The 19787-nt window shown below is 52.4% G+C and overlaps 2 protein-coding genes across 2 annotated transcripts in view; both read left to right on the top strand.

Annotated features, from left to right (window-relative positions):
- The first annotated feature begins 4036 nt into the window (after positions 1–4036).
- LOC136020093 (protocadherin alpha-3-like) lies at positions 4037–7136 on the top strand. The gene is made up of 2 exons (XM_065690821.1): positions 4037–4164; positions 4286–7136. Exons 1-2 carry the CDS (start codon positions 4037–4039, stop codon positions 7134–7136), a joined length of 2979 nt encoding a protein of 992 aa, XP_065546893.1.
- Positions 7137–10330: 3194 nt separating this feature from the next.
- LOC136019894 (protocadherin alpha-C2-like) overlaps positions 10331–19787 on the top strand; it is a 181157-nt gene continuing 171700 nt past the window's right edge. Inside the window, exon 1 of the mRNA XM_065690513.1 lies at positions 10331–15129. Coding sequence (XP_065546585.1) covers positions 12664–15129 — 2466 coding nt within the window. The 5' untranslated portion in view covers positions 10331–12663. The remainder of the gene's footprint in view (positions 15130–19787) is intronic.

Below are 19787 nucleotides of genomic sequence, written 5' to 3'. Positions count from 1 at the left end.
CATAATTTTTCTGTTCAGGTTTCTTAGAAGTCGCTAATAACATCAAGAAATTATGTCTGTTAGAAACAGCTGTCCTTTCTTTTGTTAGGAACCAACTATTAATGCTACACATAAATTGTTTCTACTAGAAAAGGCTGTGTTCGTGAGACAGGTCTACTTTTGTTCATGTTTTAGCTGAAGTGTCTTCATGTTGAATCAAAAGAATGTTGGCTGTATTTGATCAGCAAAGCACCACTGCCTGGTCTCATATATTTCCTGCTGTTGCCAGGCACAGCTAGGTTAGGTGGAAGCAAGCATGAGTAGAGAAAGGACTCTAATGGTGTTCTTGGAGTTGGGCTTCCAAGGAATGATAGAATCAGAATAGTTTGTGTTGGAAGGGACTTTTAAAGGTCATCTAATCCAAGCCCCCTGCAATGAGCAGGGATGTCTTTAACTATATCCACATTGCTCAGAGTCCAGACCTACCTTCTTGATGGGAAGGATTAACAAAAGCTGGAGTGAACCCCGAAGTAGGAAAGGAAACAGTAGCATGTCTGGGAGGTGAATGTGGCAGTGAGTATGGCCTGGTCATTTCCTGATGAGAAAATTGACTGTGGCCAGTGAGAAGACTTGTCTGTGGTAGGGCAATCCAAAGCCTGAGTATTTTGGCAGTGATACTCCAAGTGGCACTGACATGGCCTGGCCTATGTCATGGGGAGGGGTAGTTTGAGTGGGGAAGTGTCTTCCTCGTGGGAAAAGGAGATGCTGAGTAGAACACGGTCACTATTACTGGGGAAGGACTGGAGAATGTCTGCTTAGCTGGGAGATGACAATTCCTGTGGCACAGATGGAGGATGCGAATAGAACACTGTGAGAAGGGGCCTAGCACACAGGGGTGCTCTCCTGGGATCCTCTCTGGGCTTCCAGAAGTTCTGCATATTGTGCGGTCCGATATTCTCTGTGGTATCACTGCTTTTGAAGATAACTGCTGTATGTGCTTTTAGTAATTTGAAGTGGAATATTTTTAGTCCAGCAGAAGCTTTTTGAAATCGGTATTATTTTGGCAGACCTCTCAGAACATCTCATTTATCTCTCTGGTGTTAGTCCTGTGAGTGAGGGGAAGACGTGCTATCCATATTCAAGATGTTGCAAACCTGGTATTGCTGGTTTTCTTCTCTCATATTGTCTGTGTTTGGAGAACAGGGGATGAGATGCAGATTGCTGAATTTTGGCAGGTGTCAGGCGGCAGGTTTCTGTGAGTGTGTGTGAGGGTTTTTCCAGTCTCCTGACCTGAGGTTGGTGTTGAGATAATATCACTATCATTCAGGTTTCTCTCCCTATTCTGCTTTGATACAGGTTCATGAGTGAGCACCACAGTGTCCAGTGTTTTGAAAGCTTTTGGAGAACATGAATAATCTGTTTTCTGTTCAGCCTCCCATGAAATTGCAGATAATTTAAAGGGACAGTGTCCCTCAAACCCAGTTCTCCTTCTTTTTCTGAAGATGACACCAGTGACACTGTATGTAAGTTACTTGTACATGAAGAAAATGCATTTTGAAAGAACAGGTTCCTGTTCAGTTGTGGTGTCTTCATGTTGGATCGAGTGAATGCCACCTTCACTGAAATGCCTGTAGGTTTGGAGCAGCAAAGCACCACTGCCTGCTTTCGTTCCTTTCCTGCTGCTTCCAGGCACAGTATGATCAGGCAGCAGGAAGCATGAATGGAAAAAGGACACCAATGAATTTAATGGAATGACAACCAACCTTGTCTATCCCTTTGGTTGACAAGGGTATGTTCTCAGTGAAAATATCGTAGTGTTACCTTGGTGGCTTTTGTTTGGCTGTATAACAAGTGATCGTTTAAATGAGTGAGAACTATTGCATGAAGACTAATGGCCCTGTATATGGAGGTTCTGTCTGTGTTGTTCTGGAAGAGCATGTGTGCCACAGAGGGACAAGCAAGAGCCTGACTTTCAGTGTGGAGGTGGAAAATGAGACCAGAAGAATGGTTCTTCATCATGCTACGTAAAGAGTGCTTGTGTGCTGTGGTGGCCATGTGCTTTATCAGCATTCCTGAGTAATTGTCATCCTGAGCTGTGATGGGTTTGAGTTCCTGAATGAGAGACTCCCCTGGGTTGTGTGGACTACTTGCAGCCTGCTTGCAGAGATATTGTAGTACCTGGTGCTTGTGCTTGTTTCTGAGGGTGATGGATTCTGTTCTGCTGTAGCAGAGCTGGTTTTGCCACATGATTGCCTTGCTCTGTTATTTGCAGGGTCCTTGAAAGTACTGGAGGCTGAAGTGCGTGGCTTTCATCCTGAGGGGAGGGGAAGTTGGAGGTGCCTGGAAAGCAGGAAAACAGGAAGGTTCTTTTGTGTCTAGAGGGATGGAAGGTGGCAGGGAAGAGGAATGGGAGCTATTGCCAAAGGACGTGTGAGTGCTTCATGAGAAGTGTGGTGTAGCTAATTTAAAAACACTTTGGTAAAGGACAAAATGAGCAGAAAATACAGGATGGAACTAGAAGACAAGCAGAGGCAAAGATATGGCAGAGAGGGTCAAGAAATGAAGAGAGAAACAAATAAGATAATAGAATAAGAGAAAGGAGTGGGGAAAAAGAAAGGTGGGGGAAGGAATCTGTGTAAGAAGTAAGTAGGCAAGGAAGAAAGGAAAAAGGTAGAAAGGGAGATGGAGAAGATGATAGAGAAGATCACCGGCAGGCTCTGATAATATCTCAAGACTCTCAATGGAAATGAGGAAGTTGGTATATTCAGTACTCAGGGACGATCTGCAAGGCATGGGGAGGAAGAGGAATCAGAATCATAGAATAGTTAGGGTTGGAAAGGACCCCAAGATCACCTAGTTCCAACCCCCCTGCCATGGGCAGGGACACCTCACACTAAACCATCCCACCCAAGGCTTCATCCAACCTGGCCTTGAACACTGCCAGGGATGGAGCACTCACGACCTCCCTGGGCAACCCATTCCAGTGCCTCACCACCCTAACAGGAAAGAATTTCCTCCTTATATCCAATCTAAGCTTCCCCCGTTTAAGTTTTAACCCATTACCCCTTGTACTGTCACTACAATCCCTGACGAAGAGTCCCTCCCCAGCATCCCTATAGGCCCCCTTCAGGCCTGGAAGGCTGCTATGAGGTCCCCACGCAGCCTTCTCTTCTCCAGGCTGAACAGCCCCAACTTCCTCAGCAAGTCTTCATACGGGAGGTGCTCCAGTCCCTGATCATCCTCGTGGCCCTCCTCTGGACTTGTTCCAACAGTTTCATGTCGTTTTTATGTTGAGGACACCAGAACTGCACACAATGCTCCAGGTGAGGTCTCACAAGAGCAGAGTAGAGGGGCAGGTTCACCTCCTTGGACCTGCTGGTCACGCTCCTTTTGATGCAGCCCAGGATACGGTTGGCTTTCTGGGCTGCGAGCGCACACTGCCGGCTCATGTTCATTTTCTCATCGACCAGCACCCCCAAGTCCTTCTCTGCAGGGCTGCTCTGAATCTCTTGTTTGCCCAATCTGTAGCCGTGCCTGGGATTGCTCCCACCCAGGTGTAGGACCTTGCACTTGTCATGGTTGAACTTCATAAGGTTGGTATCAGCCCACCTCACAAGCGTGTCAAGGTCCCTCTGGATGGCATCCCTTCCCTCCAGTGTATCAACCGGACCACACAGTTTGGTATCATCGGCAAACTTGCTGAGGGCGCACTCAATCCCACTTTCCATGTCAGCGATGAAGATGTTAAACAAGACCGGTCCCAACACCGATCCCTGAGGGACCCAACTCGTTACTGGTCTCCAGCGGGACATTGAGCCATTGACCAATGAGAGCTCCTGCCAGAGACCATGTCTGTCCATCCTTGCGAGCATGGTGGAGACATTGGGAAAATATCTTTGTAAAGGAAAAAAAGGAATAGAAGAGACAAGGATGGAAACAGAAGAGGAGGGGAGGAAATAAGGCCAGTGATGAGTGAATTAAGAAAAATAGAGTACAAAAAGTCAAACAGAATGCAAATAGAAAAGAAATAGAGAAAGGAAGAAAGAGAGGAGGGGAAATGGAGGAAAAAGGGAATAGAAGGAAGAAGAAAAAGGAAAAAATGAAGCACGAAGAGGAAGCAAAGATGGAAGGGGCGAGAGAGAAGAAAGTAGGACTGAATGAGAGAGGGAGAAAGGAAGATGAACGGTAGAGGACAAAAGGAAGGAACAGAAAAGGAGGGAGGAGAGAAAAGCGTCTATGCATATAAACACAGAGCAAGCAAGGACAAAAAAGGAATGCGAAAAAAAGAGAATTAAGATAACGAAAGGAAAGAGAATGGGGAGGAAGAGGCGAGCGAGAGCGGAGCAGCCCGGGTCCGGAGGCTTGGGCGGTGTCAGGGAGCGTGTGAGGCGTTAGAGGAGCACACGGTGTCGCTGCAGGCTCAGAAACGGCGTGTCGGCGGCTCCGCCCCGGTGCGAGTGACGGGAAAGACGAGCTGTGAGCGTGGTGGGGGGGTGCGGGCCGAGCAGGAGCGCCGGTGCATCCTGACGGCGGCAGGGAACCGAGCGGCACCAGGGCCGGTGCCTCCGGCAGCGATGGCGATGGGCGGCGTGTGTGGGGCTGCCTTGTTGCGGATGCTGGTGCTGCAGTTGGCCGGGGCGCTGGTCGGCGGGCAGGTGCGGTACTCGGTGCCGGAGGAAGCCAAGGCCGGCACGGTGGTGGGCCGGCTGGCGCAGGACCTGGGCCTGGAGGCTGGCGAGCCGGAGGCGCGGCGGCTGCGGCTGGTGTCGCAGGGCCGGCGGGCGAGCGTGGAGGTGAGCGGGGCGAGCGGGGCGCTGGTGGTGAGCTCGCGGCTGGACCGGGAGGAGCTGTGCGGGAAGAGCGCGCCGTGCTCCCTGCGGCTGGAGGTGCTGGTGGAGCGGCCGCTGCGCGTCTTCCATGTGGAGCTGGAGGTCACCGACATCAACGACAACGCCCCGGTCTTCCCCGCCGCACGGAAAAACCTCAGCATCGCGGAATTATCTACTCTGCCGGGGTCTCGGTTCCCATTGGAGAGCGCGTCGGATGCAGATGTCGGAGCCAACGCTCAGCTCTCGTATAGCCTCAGCCCTAGCGAGTACTTTACGGTCGATGTTAAATCCTCTGATGAACACAGAAAATCTCTCTTCCTAGTGCTCACGAAACCTCTGGACCGCGAGACGATGCCGGTTCACCATCTAGTGCTGACGGCGACTGACGGGGGCCGTCCTCCGCTGACGGGCACAGTGGAGCTGTTGATCTGGGTGCTGGACGCGAACGACAACGCTCCTCAGTTCAATCAGTCTGTGTATAAAGTGAAGCTGCAGGAAAACGCTGCAGAGGGAAAGCTGGTGGCGCGGGTAAACGCCACGGATCCGGACGAAGGTCTGAACAAGGAGTTTACTTACAGTCTGGTCAGTTCGGTTCCTGTAGCTAAGAAAGATCTGTTCTCCATTGATCCAAAGACAGGCGAGATCAGACTTACGGGCCCCCTGGACTTTGAAGACGTCCGCTTACACGAGTTGCAAATTGAAGCGCGAGACAAAGGGACGCCTCCGCTGTCGGGACACTGCAGCGTGGAGCTGGAGGTGCTGGACGTGAACGACAACGCGCCGGAGGTGTGGGTGACGTCGCTGTCGGTGCCGGTGCCCGAGGACGCGGCGGTGGGGACGGTGGTGGCCCTGCTGAGCGTGTCGGACCGGGACTCGGGGGCGAACGGGCGCGTGCGCTGCACGGTGTGGCCGTCGGCGCCGTTCGGTCTGGTGTCGACGTTCGCGGGCTCGTACTCGCTGGTGCTGCGGGAGGCGCTGGACAGGGAGCGGGTGTCCGAGTACGAGGTGGAGGTGCGGGCGGAGGACGGCGGGGCGCCGCCGCTGCGCGCCAGCCGGGGCCTGCGGGTGCCGGTGTCGGACGTGAACGACAACGCGCCGGCGTTCGCGCAGGCCGTGTACACGGTGCTGGCGCGGGAGAACAACGCGGCGGGGGCGGAGCTGGCGCGGCTGTGGGCGCGGGACCCGGACGAGGCTGGCAACGGGCGCGTGAGCTACTCGGTGTCGGAGAGCGGCGGCGGAGCCGCGGTGTCTGGGGGCGGGTGGCGTCCGGCGTCGAGCTACGTGTCGGTGGACGCGGAGAGCGGGCGGCTGTGGGCGCTGCAGCCGCTGGACTACGAGGAGCTGCAGGTGCTGCAGTTCGAGGTGCGGGCGGTGGACGCGGGGGAGCCGGCGCTGTGCGGCAACGCCACGGTGCAGCTCTTCGTGCTGGACGAGAACGACAACGCGCCGGTGCTGCTGCCGCCTGCCGGGGGCGGGCCGGGCGCCGGGGCCGCGGGCTCGGCGGCGTCGGGTGCGGACTCGGGAGCGCTGTGGGCGTGGGCGACGTGGGGAGCCCCGGCGGGGCAGGTGGTGGCGAAGATCCGGGCGGTGGACGCGGACTCGGGCTACAACGCGTGGCTGCGCTACGAGCTGTGGGAGCCGCGGGGCAAGGGCCCGTTCCGCGTGGGGCTTTACAGCGGCGAGGTGAGCACGGCGCGGGCGCTGGAGGAGGCGGACGGCCCGCGGCAGCGCCTGGTGATCGTGGTGCGGGACCACGGCGAGCCGGCGCGCTCGGCCACGGCCACGCTGAGCGTGTCGCTGGTGGAGGGCGCCGAGGCGGCGCTGGCGGCCGCGAGCTCTGGCTCTTTGGGGGCGGTACTGCGGCCTGCGGAGGGCGGTGCAGCGGCAGCGTCGGCATCGGCGACGACGGTGAACGTGTGGCTGGTGGTGGCCATCTGCGCGGTGTCGAGCCTGTTCCTGCTGGCGGTGGTGCTGTACGGGGCGGCGCGGTGGGCGCCTAGGGCAGCCGTGCTGTCGGGTCCCGGTCCTGCCACTCTCGTGTGCGCCAGCGAAGTGGGGAGCTGGTCGTACTCTCAGCGCCAGAGCCGGAGCCTGTGCGTGGCGGACGGTGTGGGCAAGAGCGACCTGATGGTTTTCAGCCCTAACTTTCCTCCGCCGGCCGGATCCGCGGCGAAGGAGGCGCATCCGGAGGCGCCCGCTCTGCAGGAGACGGTCAGTGGCGCTCCCTCCCTTCCTTTTTCGCCTCTTGCCCTTTCCCCCGTAGTCCCTTTCCTCCTATCGCCCTTCTCGCCGTCCCCCTGGGCAGTTGCTGGTGTGAGCCTGGCTTAGCCCCTGGGTCCTGAGGGCAATAGATGCTGGGCGACCGACTCGGGATCTGCCTCCGTGTGCTGGCTGAAGTACCGTGGCTCTTGTTGGTGTTACTTGTGGTGTTTTATCATCTTCTGTGGTTTTCCTCTGCAGGAGAGGTTATGTCAGGTAACATTTGGGACTTCAGGAGTTTCTCTGCCTGTGGTGAATTGTCTCCAATTAAGTTCTCTCACCAGAATTATAATGTAATTAGGGGAGGCGTTGTAGATTTCTTCCATTTTCTTTGCAAGGGTGTTGTAACTCCTCTCAGTAGTATAAAGTGTTCAGGCAGAAGACCGTCAACCACTGCAGGTGTCAGAAACTGCAAGCTTCCTATTGTATTTCTGTTGCAAATCCAGTCATGCTGTAGTTTTCCATTCCTGGCCTGTTTGGATGGTGTTTAAATATTTGTGTTATCAGCATTGACAACCTCAGGGAAAAGCTGAACGCTTTCTCTTATAATGACTACAAATTCTTCTCTACATTCGGTAGTATCATAATGCTGTTCTGTGCTCATGATAATCCGGGTTGTTCTCTCACAGAGGGAACTCAATGCCCGTTGCCATCGGTGCTATCCTGCCTCCATGTCAACGAATACATGTGTAACATTTCAGAGGTGTAACAGAGCTCATAGGTATGGATCAGTTCCATCTGAGAGAGTAGAATTTGAAGGGTCAATTACAGAGTGTCTGCTCAACCCAGTGTGAATGACACCATCTGTATGGTTTTTGTGGTGTCAACAAAAATGTTGACGCCAACAAATGTGATGTCAACAGTTGTGAATTTGTGCTCCTGACCAGTGAAGTAGTGTGACATACACTGGACCGCTTTGATGTTCTTTCAGTATTTGCACCTTCTTACAAAGGAAAAAACCGAACAGAGCTCTCCCAATAACACTCCTGTAAATCCAGATTGTCCTACAGAACCAATATAATACGTTACACTGGGTGCTTGCCAACACTTGGGTTGTTCTGTCACAGCATTAAATCAATGCCATTGCAATGTAGAGCTGATCTAACATCACCTTTTGAATGCTAAAATTGTGCTGCACGTGGTCTGTACTTAACAATCGTTTGGAATTTCTTAATGTGTTCTCATTTTTTGGAAGGGTCCACAAATACTCGAATGAGGCCTGAGTTGGCGAAAAAAGCAGAGGCATGTCAAGGAGGTGAATGTGGCAGTGTCCCTGAGTAGGATGTTAGCACCTCATGATATGAAGGTTCATCTTGAGCAATGGGAAAACTTGCTTGAAATGGAAATCTGTGAGGATCATGAGCCATGTAGTAAGGCAGTAATGGGAGATTGCATACTTGTTCTGAGGACACATGTCCCAGACTGGGGAGTGGGGAATGACCAGAGTATAGCACGAAGCAGGAAGGGCACAGACTGTTCCTGCCCAGGATCCTTTCCCAGTATCCAGGCTGTTTGGAACTGGGGGCCTTCTGGATCTTGAGATAGTGTGTGGTACTGAAATGCCAACAATGTCTTCTGAGTTTGAGAATATCTCCCAGCAGGGACAGTGCCTTGTGCTGCTGCTGCCTGATCTAGGGAATGTGCTGGGTAAGAGTTGGTGGGATGCTGCCTGCTGAATACTGTATGGTGAACCTTTTCACTCCTGTTTTGGGGAAGTTTTGGTGGGGAGTATTTCAACCTGCTGTCCTTGTGTAGTGGCGGGTATCTACAGTGTTTCCACAGGCATTGGTGTTGCTGTGATTGTTCATTGGTCCTGCTCAGGCAGGATTTCTCTGGATACATGAAGAGGTGGGTGTAATCTCCATGCACTCAATTTCCCATACTTGTGTACCTGCACTGCCAGCCTTTGTAGGGATGGTGTGTCCTGTTGTCACACATGGCTCATTCTGATGTCTGGACATACACATCCAGCTCTGCTTTTCTGGCATTCGGTGTGGTTCTCTTGAAGAATAACATCCATGTGGCCTTGGATCAGAGGTGTCAGAGCCCTAACTGAAACATTTTTAAGAGCTCAATTTCAATTTGAAACAGTGTGCAGAAAGGGCATCACTTCATATGTTCTGGTGGCAATCATGAGGGAAGGTGAGTATGTGCAAAGACCTGGATCATGGTCTGAGAGGGTTTGAGCGGGAGCATGTCCATGTGATGAAGCAATATCAAGGTGTGGCAGTGATGGTACTGTGACTGTGTCAGTGGGAGCATGAGCATGAGCAGGGAAGAGCATACCCTGAGAGAAAAGATGATGCTCTGGAGAATGCAGTCTGTGTCACTGGGGATGACTGGGGAATGTCTGCTTAGCTGTGGAGATCACATTTCCCATGGCACGGGTTTGAGTATGCCAATAGATAAGCTCGAGAAGAGGCCTGGTGCACAGGACTGCTCTCCTGGGATCCTCTCAGAGCCTCCAGAATTCTGTATATTGTCAGGGCCTGGTATTCTCTGTGGTATCACTGCTTTTGTAGGTAACTGCTGTATGTTCCCTTAATCGTTTGTTCTGAATTGGAATGTTGTTGATCAATAGAATCTTTTCAAAATTTGTATCATCTTTCTGGTGTTAGTCTTGTGAGCGGGGGGAAGAAGTGCTCTTTGTAATCAAGATGTCACCAAACCTGCTGGTGCAGTAGAGTGGCATGGGTGTCTTCTGTCTTCTACTTTTCTATAGCAAAAATGCCCACCCTTTGTTTATTTTTTCTCTTACGCTGTCAGTGTGTTGTAAGCAGGGGATGAGATGGAGATGAATTTTGGCAGCTGTCAGGTAGCAGGATTTGTGTACGATTCATGAGTATGTGGGAAGGTTTTTCCGCCCTCCTGGGATGATCTTGTTCTCAAGAGAATGTCACCAGCTTTCAGGTTTCCTTCTGCTTCAGCTTTGATAGAGGTGCATGAGGGAGCACCATACCATGTCCAGCGTTTCCAAAGCTTTTGGAGAACATGAGTAATTTTCTCTGTCCAGTATCTCCCTAGATTGGAGATGATATTAAGGCATAATATCCCTCAAAAGCAATTCTGCTCTCCTGAAAGTCTTGTTGTTGGGGGTTTTTTGTTTGGGTGGTTTTTGTTTGGTTTTTTTTTTTTTATTTTTTTCCTGAAGATGACACCATTGATGCTACACGTAAGTCACTTATTATAGAGAATGTGTTTGAGAGGCTGAGGTACTTATGGTGTTCTTCAGTTGGGGTTTCTTTATGTTGGATTAACAGAATCTTGCCTGGATTAAAATGCCTGTAGATTTAGAGCAACCAAGGACCAATACCTGGTCTCATTCCTTTCCTTCTGCTGCCTGGCAGAATTTGAGCAGTTGGAATCGGGGACAGATAGAGGGACCTTGATGCGTTCCTTGTAGTGGAGGCATTGGGCATTGGGCGTGTTCTCAGTGAAAACGCTGTGGTGTTACCTTGGTGGCTTTTGTTTGGCTGTGTGATGCGTAGATCATGCTAAGGAGTGAGACTAAGGGGACTAAATATTCGCTGAGACTAAGGCCCTGGGAACAGATTCTTGCTGTGCTGTTCTGGCAGAGCATATGTACCTGAAAAAAGAAGCAAGTTTCACATTAATTCTGCAGGTGAAAGAGGAGGCCAGAAGAATGGCTGTTCATCGAGGTACCTGAGGAGTACTCGAGAGCTGTGGTTCTCCTGTGCTATTTCAGCCTTTGGGGAGTGTTGCCTTGCTGGGCTGTGATAGGTTTGAGTTGCCGAACTACTTCCTTGTGTAGTTTGGAGTCTTTAGAACCTGTTTCAGTAGAGGTCCCAGTACCTGGTCTTGTGTTTCTGAGAGTGGTGGATTTTGTTCTGCTGTAGCAGAGGTGTTGTTTGCCATATGATTACTCTGTTATTTGCTGGGCCTTTAAAAGGACTGGAGGGTGAAGAGTGTATCCCTCATCATGAAGAGAGGGGAAGTTGGAGATTCATGGAGGGGATGAAAGCAAGAGTGCTCTTCTATGTCCACAGGAATGCGAGATGGCAGAGAAAAGGTATGAGAGCTCTTTTCAAAGTATTTGTCTGTGCTTCATGATGAGTGTGGTGTACCTAGTTTAAGAAAATTTTGGTAAAAGACAAAATGAAGAGAAGAGACAAGGATGGAAGCAGAAGAGAAGTGGAGGCAAAGGTAGAGCAGAGCAGGGCAAGAAAAAAAAAAGGAAGTGAGAAAACAGTGAAAGAAAGAGAAAAGAGGAGGGAATGAAAAAAGGAAAGGAAAGAAATCATTGCAAGGAAAAAAGAAGGAAAGAGCTGATGACTGGGGAGATTACCAGCATGAACCGATGCTGTCTCGAGTTGCTGAATGAAGTAAGGTAGCTCCACAGCCTCTGAACAAATGGACACTGTAAAGCTTGGTGAAGAGTGGTGAGAAGGAGGAATAAGAGCTCCTACCAGAGGTCATGTCCGTCCTTACTGCTAGCATGGTGTGGGCTTTGGGAAAATACTTAGGTAAAGGAAGAAAAGAACAGAAAAGTCAAAAATTGAAACGGAAGAGGAGGATAGGGAAAGATAGGCGCGTGAAGAAAAGGTAAGAGAAGACCTAAGTAGTGAGAAGATAGAGAAAAAGGGAGTTAAAAAGAATAGCAGAAGGAAACGAAGAAGGAAAGGGAGCAAGCAAGGAAGGAAGAAAAAAGCAGGAAGAAAGCAGAAAAGCATGGAGGAATTGAAGAGGGAAAGAGAGAGGAAGGAAGGATGGAAGAAAGAAAGGAAGGAAAGAGAGAAATAAAATAACATAAAGAAAATAGAAAACGGGAATAAACGATAGAGAAGATGACTATCCCTCACCTATGTCACATCTAGCCACGGAGCGGAGTTGGTCGGTACCAGTCCCTCCCGTGGGGAGAGCAACGTGCTCCGGTGCTCCTGTCCCGTCATTAGGGGGGATGGGTCCGTCATTGACCTTGTTCCCCGTGGGGCCGGAGGCGACTGAGAGCTGTCACCGGCGGAAAAGGAGAGAGAAGCGTGGGAAGAGAAGGGAAAATAACGTGAAGAACAAGGTAGGGAAATAACGGAAACAGAGAACTGTCAGAACGAGGAGACGGAAAAGAAGATAGAGGATAAAAAAAAAACAACAAACAAAAACCCAAAAACAACAAAAAAAGCAACCAAACCACAGAAATATATGCAAGAAGAAAAGTAGAGAGTGGGAAAGAAGAACGAGAGAAACGATGAAAATCTGAAAAGAAAATAAGATATAAGAAAATTAAGGAAAAAAGAAAGAAAGAAGAAGGAGGAAGGAAAGAAAGAAATGTGTGCAAGCAAAGAACACGGAATAATAAAAAAAGAACGAAAGGAGAAAATGGGAGAGGAGAGGAGAGAAGAGCGCGAACGGAGTAGCCCGGGTCCGGAGGCTTGGGCGATGGCGAGGAGCGTGTGAGGCGTTGGAGCAGCACACGGTGTCGCTGCAGGCTCAGAAACGGTGAGTCGGCGGCTCCGCCCCGGTGCGAGCGGCGGAGAACCCGGCTGTGAGCAGGGGGGCGGCGCTAGGCGGGCAGGAGAGCCGGTGAATCCGGCCGGCAGCGCGGAACCGGGCGGCACCAGGGCCGGTGCCTCCGGCAGCGATGGCGATGGGCGGCGTGTGTAGGGCTGCCTTGTTGCGGGTGCTGGTGCTGCAGTTGGCCGGGGCGCTGGTCGGCGGGCAGGTGCGGTACTCGGTGCCGGAGGAAGCCAAGGCCGGCACGGTGGTGGGCCGGCTGGCGCAGGACCTGGGCCTGGAGGCGGGCGAGCCGGAGGCGCGGCGGCTGCGGCTGGTATCGCAGGGCCGGCGGGCGAGCGTGGAGGTGAGCGGGGCGAGCGGGGCGCTGGTGGTGAGCTCGCGGCTGGACCGGGAGGAGCTGTGCGGGAAGAGCGCGCCGTGCTCCCTGCGGCTGGAGGTGCTGGTGGAGCGGCCGCTGCGCGTCTTCCATGTGGAGCTGGAGGTCACCGACATCAACGACAACGCCCCGGTCTTCCCCGCCGCACGGAAAAACCTCAGCATCGCGGAATTATCTACTCTGCCGGGGTCTCGGTTCCCACTGGAGGACGCGTCGGATGCAGATGTCGGAGCCAACGCTCAGCTCTCCTATAGCCTCAGCCCCAGCGAGCATTTCAGAGTAGAGGAAGAAAACAGCAACTCGCGCAGTAAATCCCTGTTTCTGGTGCTCACGAAACCTCTGGACCGCGAGACGATGCCGATTCACCATCTGGTGCTGACGGCGACCGACGGGGGCCGTCCGGCGCTGACGGGCACGATGGAGCTGTTGATCTGGGTGCTGGACGCGAACGACAACGCTCCCCAGTTCAACCAGTCGGTGTACATCGTAGTTTTGCCCGAAGACGCCTTGGAGGGGGCGATAGTGATGCGGCTTAATGCCACGGATCCAGATGAGGGAAGTAATCGAGAAGTGATTTATGAAATGGATACTGTTGTTCCTCCCTCGGCGTCACCTGCATTCAGCATCGATGGGAAGACTGGAGAGATCAAACTTACGGGCGCCCTGGACTTTGAAAGAGTTGCCTTGTACAACCTACACGTTAAAGCCAGAGATCAGGGGACTCCCCCGCTGTCGGGTCACTGCAAGGTGGTGGTGGAGGTGCTGGACGTGAACGACAACGCGCCGGAGGTGTGGGTGACGTCGCTGTCGGTGCCGGTGCCCGAGGACGCGGCGGTGGGGACGGTGGTGGCTCTGCTGAGCGTGTCGGACCGGGACTCGGGGGCGAACGGGCGCGTGCGCTGCACGGTGTGGCCGTCGGCGCCGTTCGGTCTGGTGTCGACGTTCGCGGGCTCGTACTCGCTGGTGCTGCGGGAGGCGCTGGACAGGGAGCGGGTGTCCGAGTACGAGGTGGAGGTGCGGGCGGAGGACGGCGGGGCGCCGCCGCTGCGCGCCAGCCGGGGCCTGCGGGTGCCGGTGTCGGACGTGAACGACAACGCGCCGGCGTTCGCGCAGGCCGTGTACACGGTGCTGGCGCGGGAGAACAACGCGGCGGGGGCGGAGCTGGCGCGGCTGTGGGCGCGGGACCCGGACGAGGCTGGCAACGGGCGCGTGAGCTACTCGGTGTCGGAGAGCGGCGGCGGAGCCGCGGTGTCTGGGGGCGGGTGGCGTCCGGCGTCGAGCTACGTGTCGGTGGACGCGGAGAGCGGGCGGCTGTGGGCGCTGCAGCCGCTGGACTACGAGGAGCTGCAGGTGCTGCAGTTCGAGGTGCGGGCGGTGGACGCGGGGGAGCCGGCGCTGTGCGGCAACGCCACGGTGCAGCTCTTCGTGCTGGACGAGAACGACAACGCGCCGGTGCTGCTGCCGCCTGCCGGGGGCGGGCCGGGCGCCGGGGCCGCGGGCTCGGCGGCGTCGGGTGCGGACTCGGGAGCGCTGTGGGCGTGGGCGACGTGGGGAGCCCCGGCGGGGCAGGTGGTGGCGAAGATCCGGGCGGTGGACGCGGACTCGGGCTACAACGCGTGGCTGCGCTACGAGCTGTGGGAGCCGCGGGGCAAGGGCCCGTTCCGCGTGGGGCTTTACAGCGGCGAGGTGAGCACGGCGCGGGCGCTGGAGGAGGCGGACGGCCCGCGGCAGCGCCTGGTGATCGTGGTGCGGGACCACGGCGAGCCGGCGCGCTCGGCCACGGCCACGCTGAGCGTGTCGTTGGTGGAGGGCACTGAGGCGGCGCTGGCGGCTGCGAGCTCGCGCTCTTTGGGGGCGGTACTGCGGCTTGCGGAGGGTGGTGCATCCGCAGTATCGGCGGCGACGACGACGACGAACGTGTGGCTGGTGGTGGCCATCTGCGCGGTGTCGAGCCTGTTCCTGCTGGCGGTGGTGCTGTACGGGGCGGCGCGGTGGGCGCCTAGGGCAGCCGTGCTGTCGGGTCCCGGTCCTGCCACTCTCGTGTGCGCCAGCGAAGTGGGGAGCTGGTCGTACTCGCAGCGCCAGAGCCGGAGCCTGTGCGTGGCGGACGGTGTGGGCAAGAGCGACCTGATGGTTTTCAGCCCCAACTTCCCACCGCCGCCCGATTCCTCGGCGAAGGAGACGCATCCGGAGGCGCCCGCTCTGCTAGAGACGGTCAGTAGTGCTCCCTTCCTCCCTTCCTCTCTTTCTCACCTATTGCCTTGCGTATTCCCCCGTTGCCCTTCCTGCCTGCCAGCCTGGCATGTGCTGGTGTGAGCTGTCGAAGCAATATTTGCATAATCTTTAAGAATTCAGTTTCTATTTGGAAAGGCACAAAGCATCCAGGCAGCTGGGAAGAGTTTGTGTCCCAGAGTGGCTTTGCAGTATTCCATATATTCTTTTTGCCAATTGTAAAGGTAGGTGAGGATGTGCAAAGGCCTGGGTCATACCCAGGGTCGGCTTTATTGCTGGGAAACACTGCGTGGTGAAACAGTGCCTGGGTACTGTTGTAGTTCCACGGCAAAGGAGGCGCAGGCGCCCGCTCTGCTGGAGACGGTCAGTGCCGCTTCCTCCCTCCCTTCATCGCTTCTTCGCCTCTTTCTCCTTCCTCGGCACTTCTTGCCCCATGTCACTCTTCTCGATTTCCCGCTCCCTGGGCATGCAACGGGCTCACCCCCATGGCCGATTGCTGTAAGTGCTGTACGGGTGCTTGAGGCTCCCCCGGGCATCTTGGGATCTGCCTCCGCATGCTGGAATGTGCACCGCAGCTCTTGCTCATTTGGTGAAGGGAAAGGTCTGGCCACACACCGCAGCAGCCTTGGTCCTCAGCTGAGCTTTGCTGCTACAGGGTTGATTTGTTCTCTTCTTGCAGTAAATTCCCTGTGATATGTGGGGTTTTTTTGTTTTTATCAGAAACTCTGTTCTTGTCTTCTCTGATTCTCCACTGCAAGAGAGATGTTACCTGATTATACTTGGAACTTTAGGGGTCTCTTTGCCTGTGGTGGATGTTCTCCATTTCTGTTCATCCACCATACACATCATGAAATTTGGGAATGCGTTGTAGACTTTTTCCTGTGCTCTTTTGCAAGGATGTCACAACTCTGTCAGTAGCATAAAGTATTCAGGCAGAGGACTTTGAGCCAGCATAGTTGTCAGAAACGGAAAATTTCTTGTTGTATTTCTGCAACCCTGAATTTTGCTGTAGATTTGTATCATCAGAATTGACAGCCTCAGGGAAGAACAGGAAACCTTGTATTTAAAGAAACTACAAACTTATCTACGTTAGGAGTCATCCATTGCAATGCTGTGCTCGTCAGCCTTCGACTTATTCTCTCAGAAAAGGAAATCAATGACCATGGCCATTAGTGTTATTGTGACAACATCTGTACAAATATACGTGTACCATTTCAGAGGTGTAACAGAACTCCCAGGTACGGATCAGTTTCATCTGGGATAATGGAACATGAAGCGTCAAATACAGAGAGTGCTGAATACAGTGATACTGGCTGTGTGTTTATTATGGGGCTCTTGTTGATCGTGACAGTTGTGGATTTGTGCTTCTGACCAGTGAAATGACGAGACATGCACTGGATGGCTTTGATGTTCTTTCGGTATTTGCTTCAGCAGTCACACCCTCACAAAACTAGAAAGCAAACCGAGCCTCCCCCAATAACATATCCATAAATCCAGATTGTCCTACAGAATCCATATTGTCTGCTACCCATATAATCTTGTCAATTGGGTTCTTCTGCCACAGAATGAAATTTATGCTATTACAAATTTAGAGCTGCTCTGACATCAGCTTTCGAACATGTAATGTGCACCACACACAGCCTGTGTGGTACAACTGGTATGTTTTTTTTAAGTGCTCTCATTGTTTGGAAGAGTCCAGAAATGCTGGAGTGAGCTTTGATTTGGGGAAGAGAACAGTGGCATGTCAGAGATGTGAATGTGGCAGTGGCCCCAGCAGGACCTGGGAACCTCATAAAATCAAAGCTATCGCAATTTAGAGCTCTTCTGTCATCTTTTGAATGTGTAAAGTGTGCTGCATATAGTCTGTATGATACAATTGATATGGGTGATTTTTAGAGTGCTCAGTGTTTGGAAGGGTTCACAAATCCTGGCGTGAGCCTCGATTTGGGGAACAGAACAGTGGTATGTCAGGGAGGTGAGCATGGCAGTGGCCCTGTGAACTAGGGCCTTAGCACCTTATAACATGAAAGTGATCTTGAGCAGTGGGAAGACTTGCCTGAACCAAAAATCCTTGGGAAGACCATAGGCCATGTAGTAAGGCAATAATGGGAGACAACATGCTTGCCTGGAGAACGCATTTCAGACTAGTGGTGGGGGATGACCAGAATAAAGCATGAAGTAGGAAGGGCACAGGCTGTTCCTGCCCAGGATCCTTTTGCAGGCTCCCAATGTGTCTGGAGGTAGAGACCTTTTGGATCTTGAGACAGTGTGTGGCACTGAAACACCAAGAATGTTTTCTGAATTTGTGAATATCTCCCGCAAGGCACAGTGCCCTGTGGTGCTGCTGCCTGATGAGGGAAGGTGAGTACGTGCAAAGACCTGGGTCGTGGTCTGGGACAGTTTTAGAGCTGGGTCATGTTTTTGTGGTGGAGCAATGTCTGTATTTTGGCAGTGATGGCACTGAGAATGGCCTGTGTCTGCATTAAGAGGAGCATGACCTTGACTGGAAAAGAGTGTTGCCTGAGGGAAAACGAGATGCTGGGGAGAATGCAGTCCGTATCACTGGGGAAGGAGTGGAGAATGTCTGCTTAGCTGTGGAGATCACATTTCCCATGGCACAGGATACAGGATGCCCATAGATAACCTTAAGAAAAGGCCCAGTGCACAGAGTTACTCTCCTGGCATCATCTCAAGGCCTCCAGAAGTTCTACATTTCATCGCAGCCTGGTGCTCTTTATGGTATTACTGCTTTTGAAGATAACTGCTGTGCCTGCCTTTAATAATTTGATTTTGACATGGAACATTGCTGATCAAACAGAATCTTTTCAACATTTGTACCATGTTCCTGGTGTTAGTCTAGTGAAGGAGGGGAAAAAGTGCTCTTTGTAATCAAGAAGTCAGCAAACCAGCTCTTGCAGCAAAGTGACATGGGTGCCTTCTGTTTTCTACTTTTGTCTATACTGAAGATGTCAACCCCTTCTTTATTTTTTCTCCCACGTTGTCAGTGTGTTGGAAACAGGGGATGAGATGGAGATGCTGAATTTTGGCAGCTGTCAGGTGACAGGTTCTGGGGCAATATTCATGAGTGTGTGGGAAGGTTTTTCCACTCTCCTGAGCTGAGGATGTTGTTAGAAAAATGTCACCAGCTTTCAGGTCTCCCTCCTTCTTCCCCTTCGATAGAGGTGCATGAGGAAGCACCATATGATGTCCAGCGTTTTTACAGCTTTTGGAGAACATGAGTATTTTTTTCTGTCCCGCATCCCCTGAAATGGCAGCTCATGTTAAGGGACAAAGTCTCTCAAAAGCAATTCTGCTCTCCTGAAAGTGCTTCCTTTACTGAAGTCTACACTAGTGACGCTAGAAGTAAGTCACTTATTTTAGAGAGTGTGTTTGAGAGTGTTGTCATTCAGTTGTGTTTTCTTTCTGTTGGATTAACTGAATGATGCCTGGATCGAAATGCTTGTAGATTTAGAGAAGGAAGCACCATTACCTGTCCTCGATCCCTTCCTGCTGCTGTGTGGCAGAAGATGAGTAGGTAGAGGCAAGCACAGCAGGAGGAGGGACCTTGGTGCATTCCTTGGAGTGGATGCATTGGGCATTGAGGGGATGTTCTGAGAAAATGCTGTGGTGTTACATTGGTGGCTTCTGTTTGGCTGAGTAATGAGTGGATCATGCTGATGAGTGAGAAGTATTCCATGGGGATTAAGGCACTGGGAACAGAATTTGTCGCTGTGTTGTTCTGGCAGAGCATGTGTGCCTGAAAAAAGAAGCATGATTTTCACATTCATTTTTGAGGTGGAAGATGAGGCTGGAAGAATGGCTGTTCATCGAGGTACATAGGGAGTACTTGTGTGCTGTGGTTCCCATGAGCCTTCTGAGCCTTTGGGGAGTGTTGTCTTGCTGGGCTGTGATGGGTTTGACTTCCCAAATAAGAGATGCCCCTGTGTGGTTTAGAGTCTTTGGAACCTGTTTCAGTGGAGGTCACAGTACCTGATGCTTGGGTTTGTGCTAGCAAGGGTGGTGGATTCCTTTGTGCTGCAGCAGAGCTGTTCTTTGGCATGTGGTTGCCTTGCTCTGTTGTTTGCTGGTTCCTTAAGAGGACTGGTGGCTGAAGAGCATGGCCTTCATCCTGAAGAGAGGGTAAGTTGGAGATGCGTGGGTGGAAGAAAAGCAGGAAGGCTCTTCCGTGACAAGAGAAATGGAAGATGGTATTGAAGACAAATGAGAGCTTTTGCCCAATGGCATGATGGTGCTTCCTAGTGAGCACGGAGGAGCTATTTTAAGAGCATTTTAGTAATGAACAAAATGAAAAGACAAGGGTGGAAGCAGGAGTGAAAAGGAGGCAAAGATACAGCAGAGCATGGCAAGAAAGAAAAAGAGGGGATGAAAGAGAAGAAGGGTGTAAAAAAGATAAGGGAAGAGAAAGGAGGAGCAATACCAAAGAAGGAAAAGAGGGAATTGCTAGGGAAAAAACCCTAAACAAACAAACAAACAAACAAAAAAAAAAAAAAAAAGGAGGAAGAAGATGATGGAAGCTATGGACGGTATTACCAGCGTGCTCTGATGTTATCTTGAGATGCTGAGTAGCGAGGAGGAAGTCATCATCCTTGGTACACAGGGACACCCCGCAAAGCTTGAAT

The sequence above is a fragment of the Lathamus discolor genome, chromosome 10 (assembly GCF_037157495.1).
Source record: "Lathamus discolor isolate bLatDis1 chromosome 10, bLatDis1.hap1, whole genome shotgun sequence".
Classification (NCBI taxonomy): Eukaryota; Metazoa; Chordata; class Aves; order Psittaciformes; family Psittacidae; genus Lathamus; species Lathamus discolor.
The sequence above is the reverse complement of the archived record's forward strand: the minus strand, read 5'-3'. Positions and strand labels throughout refer to the sequence as shown.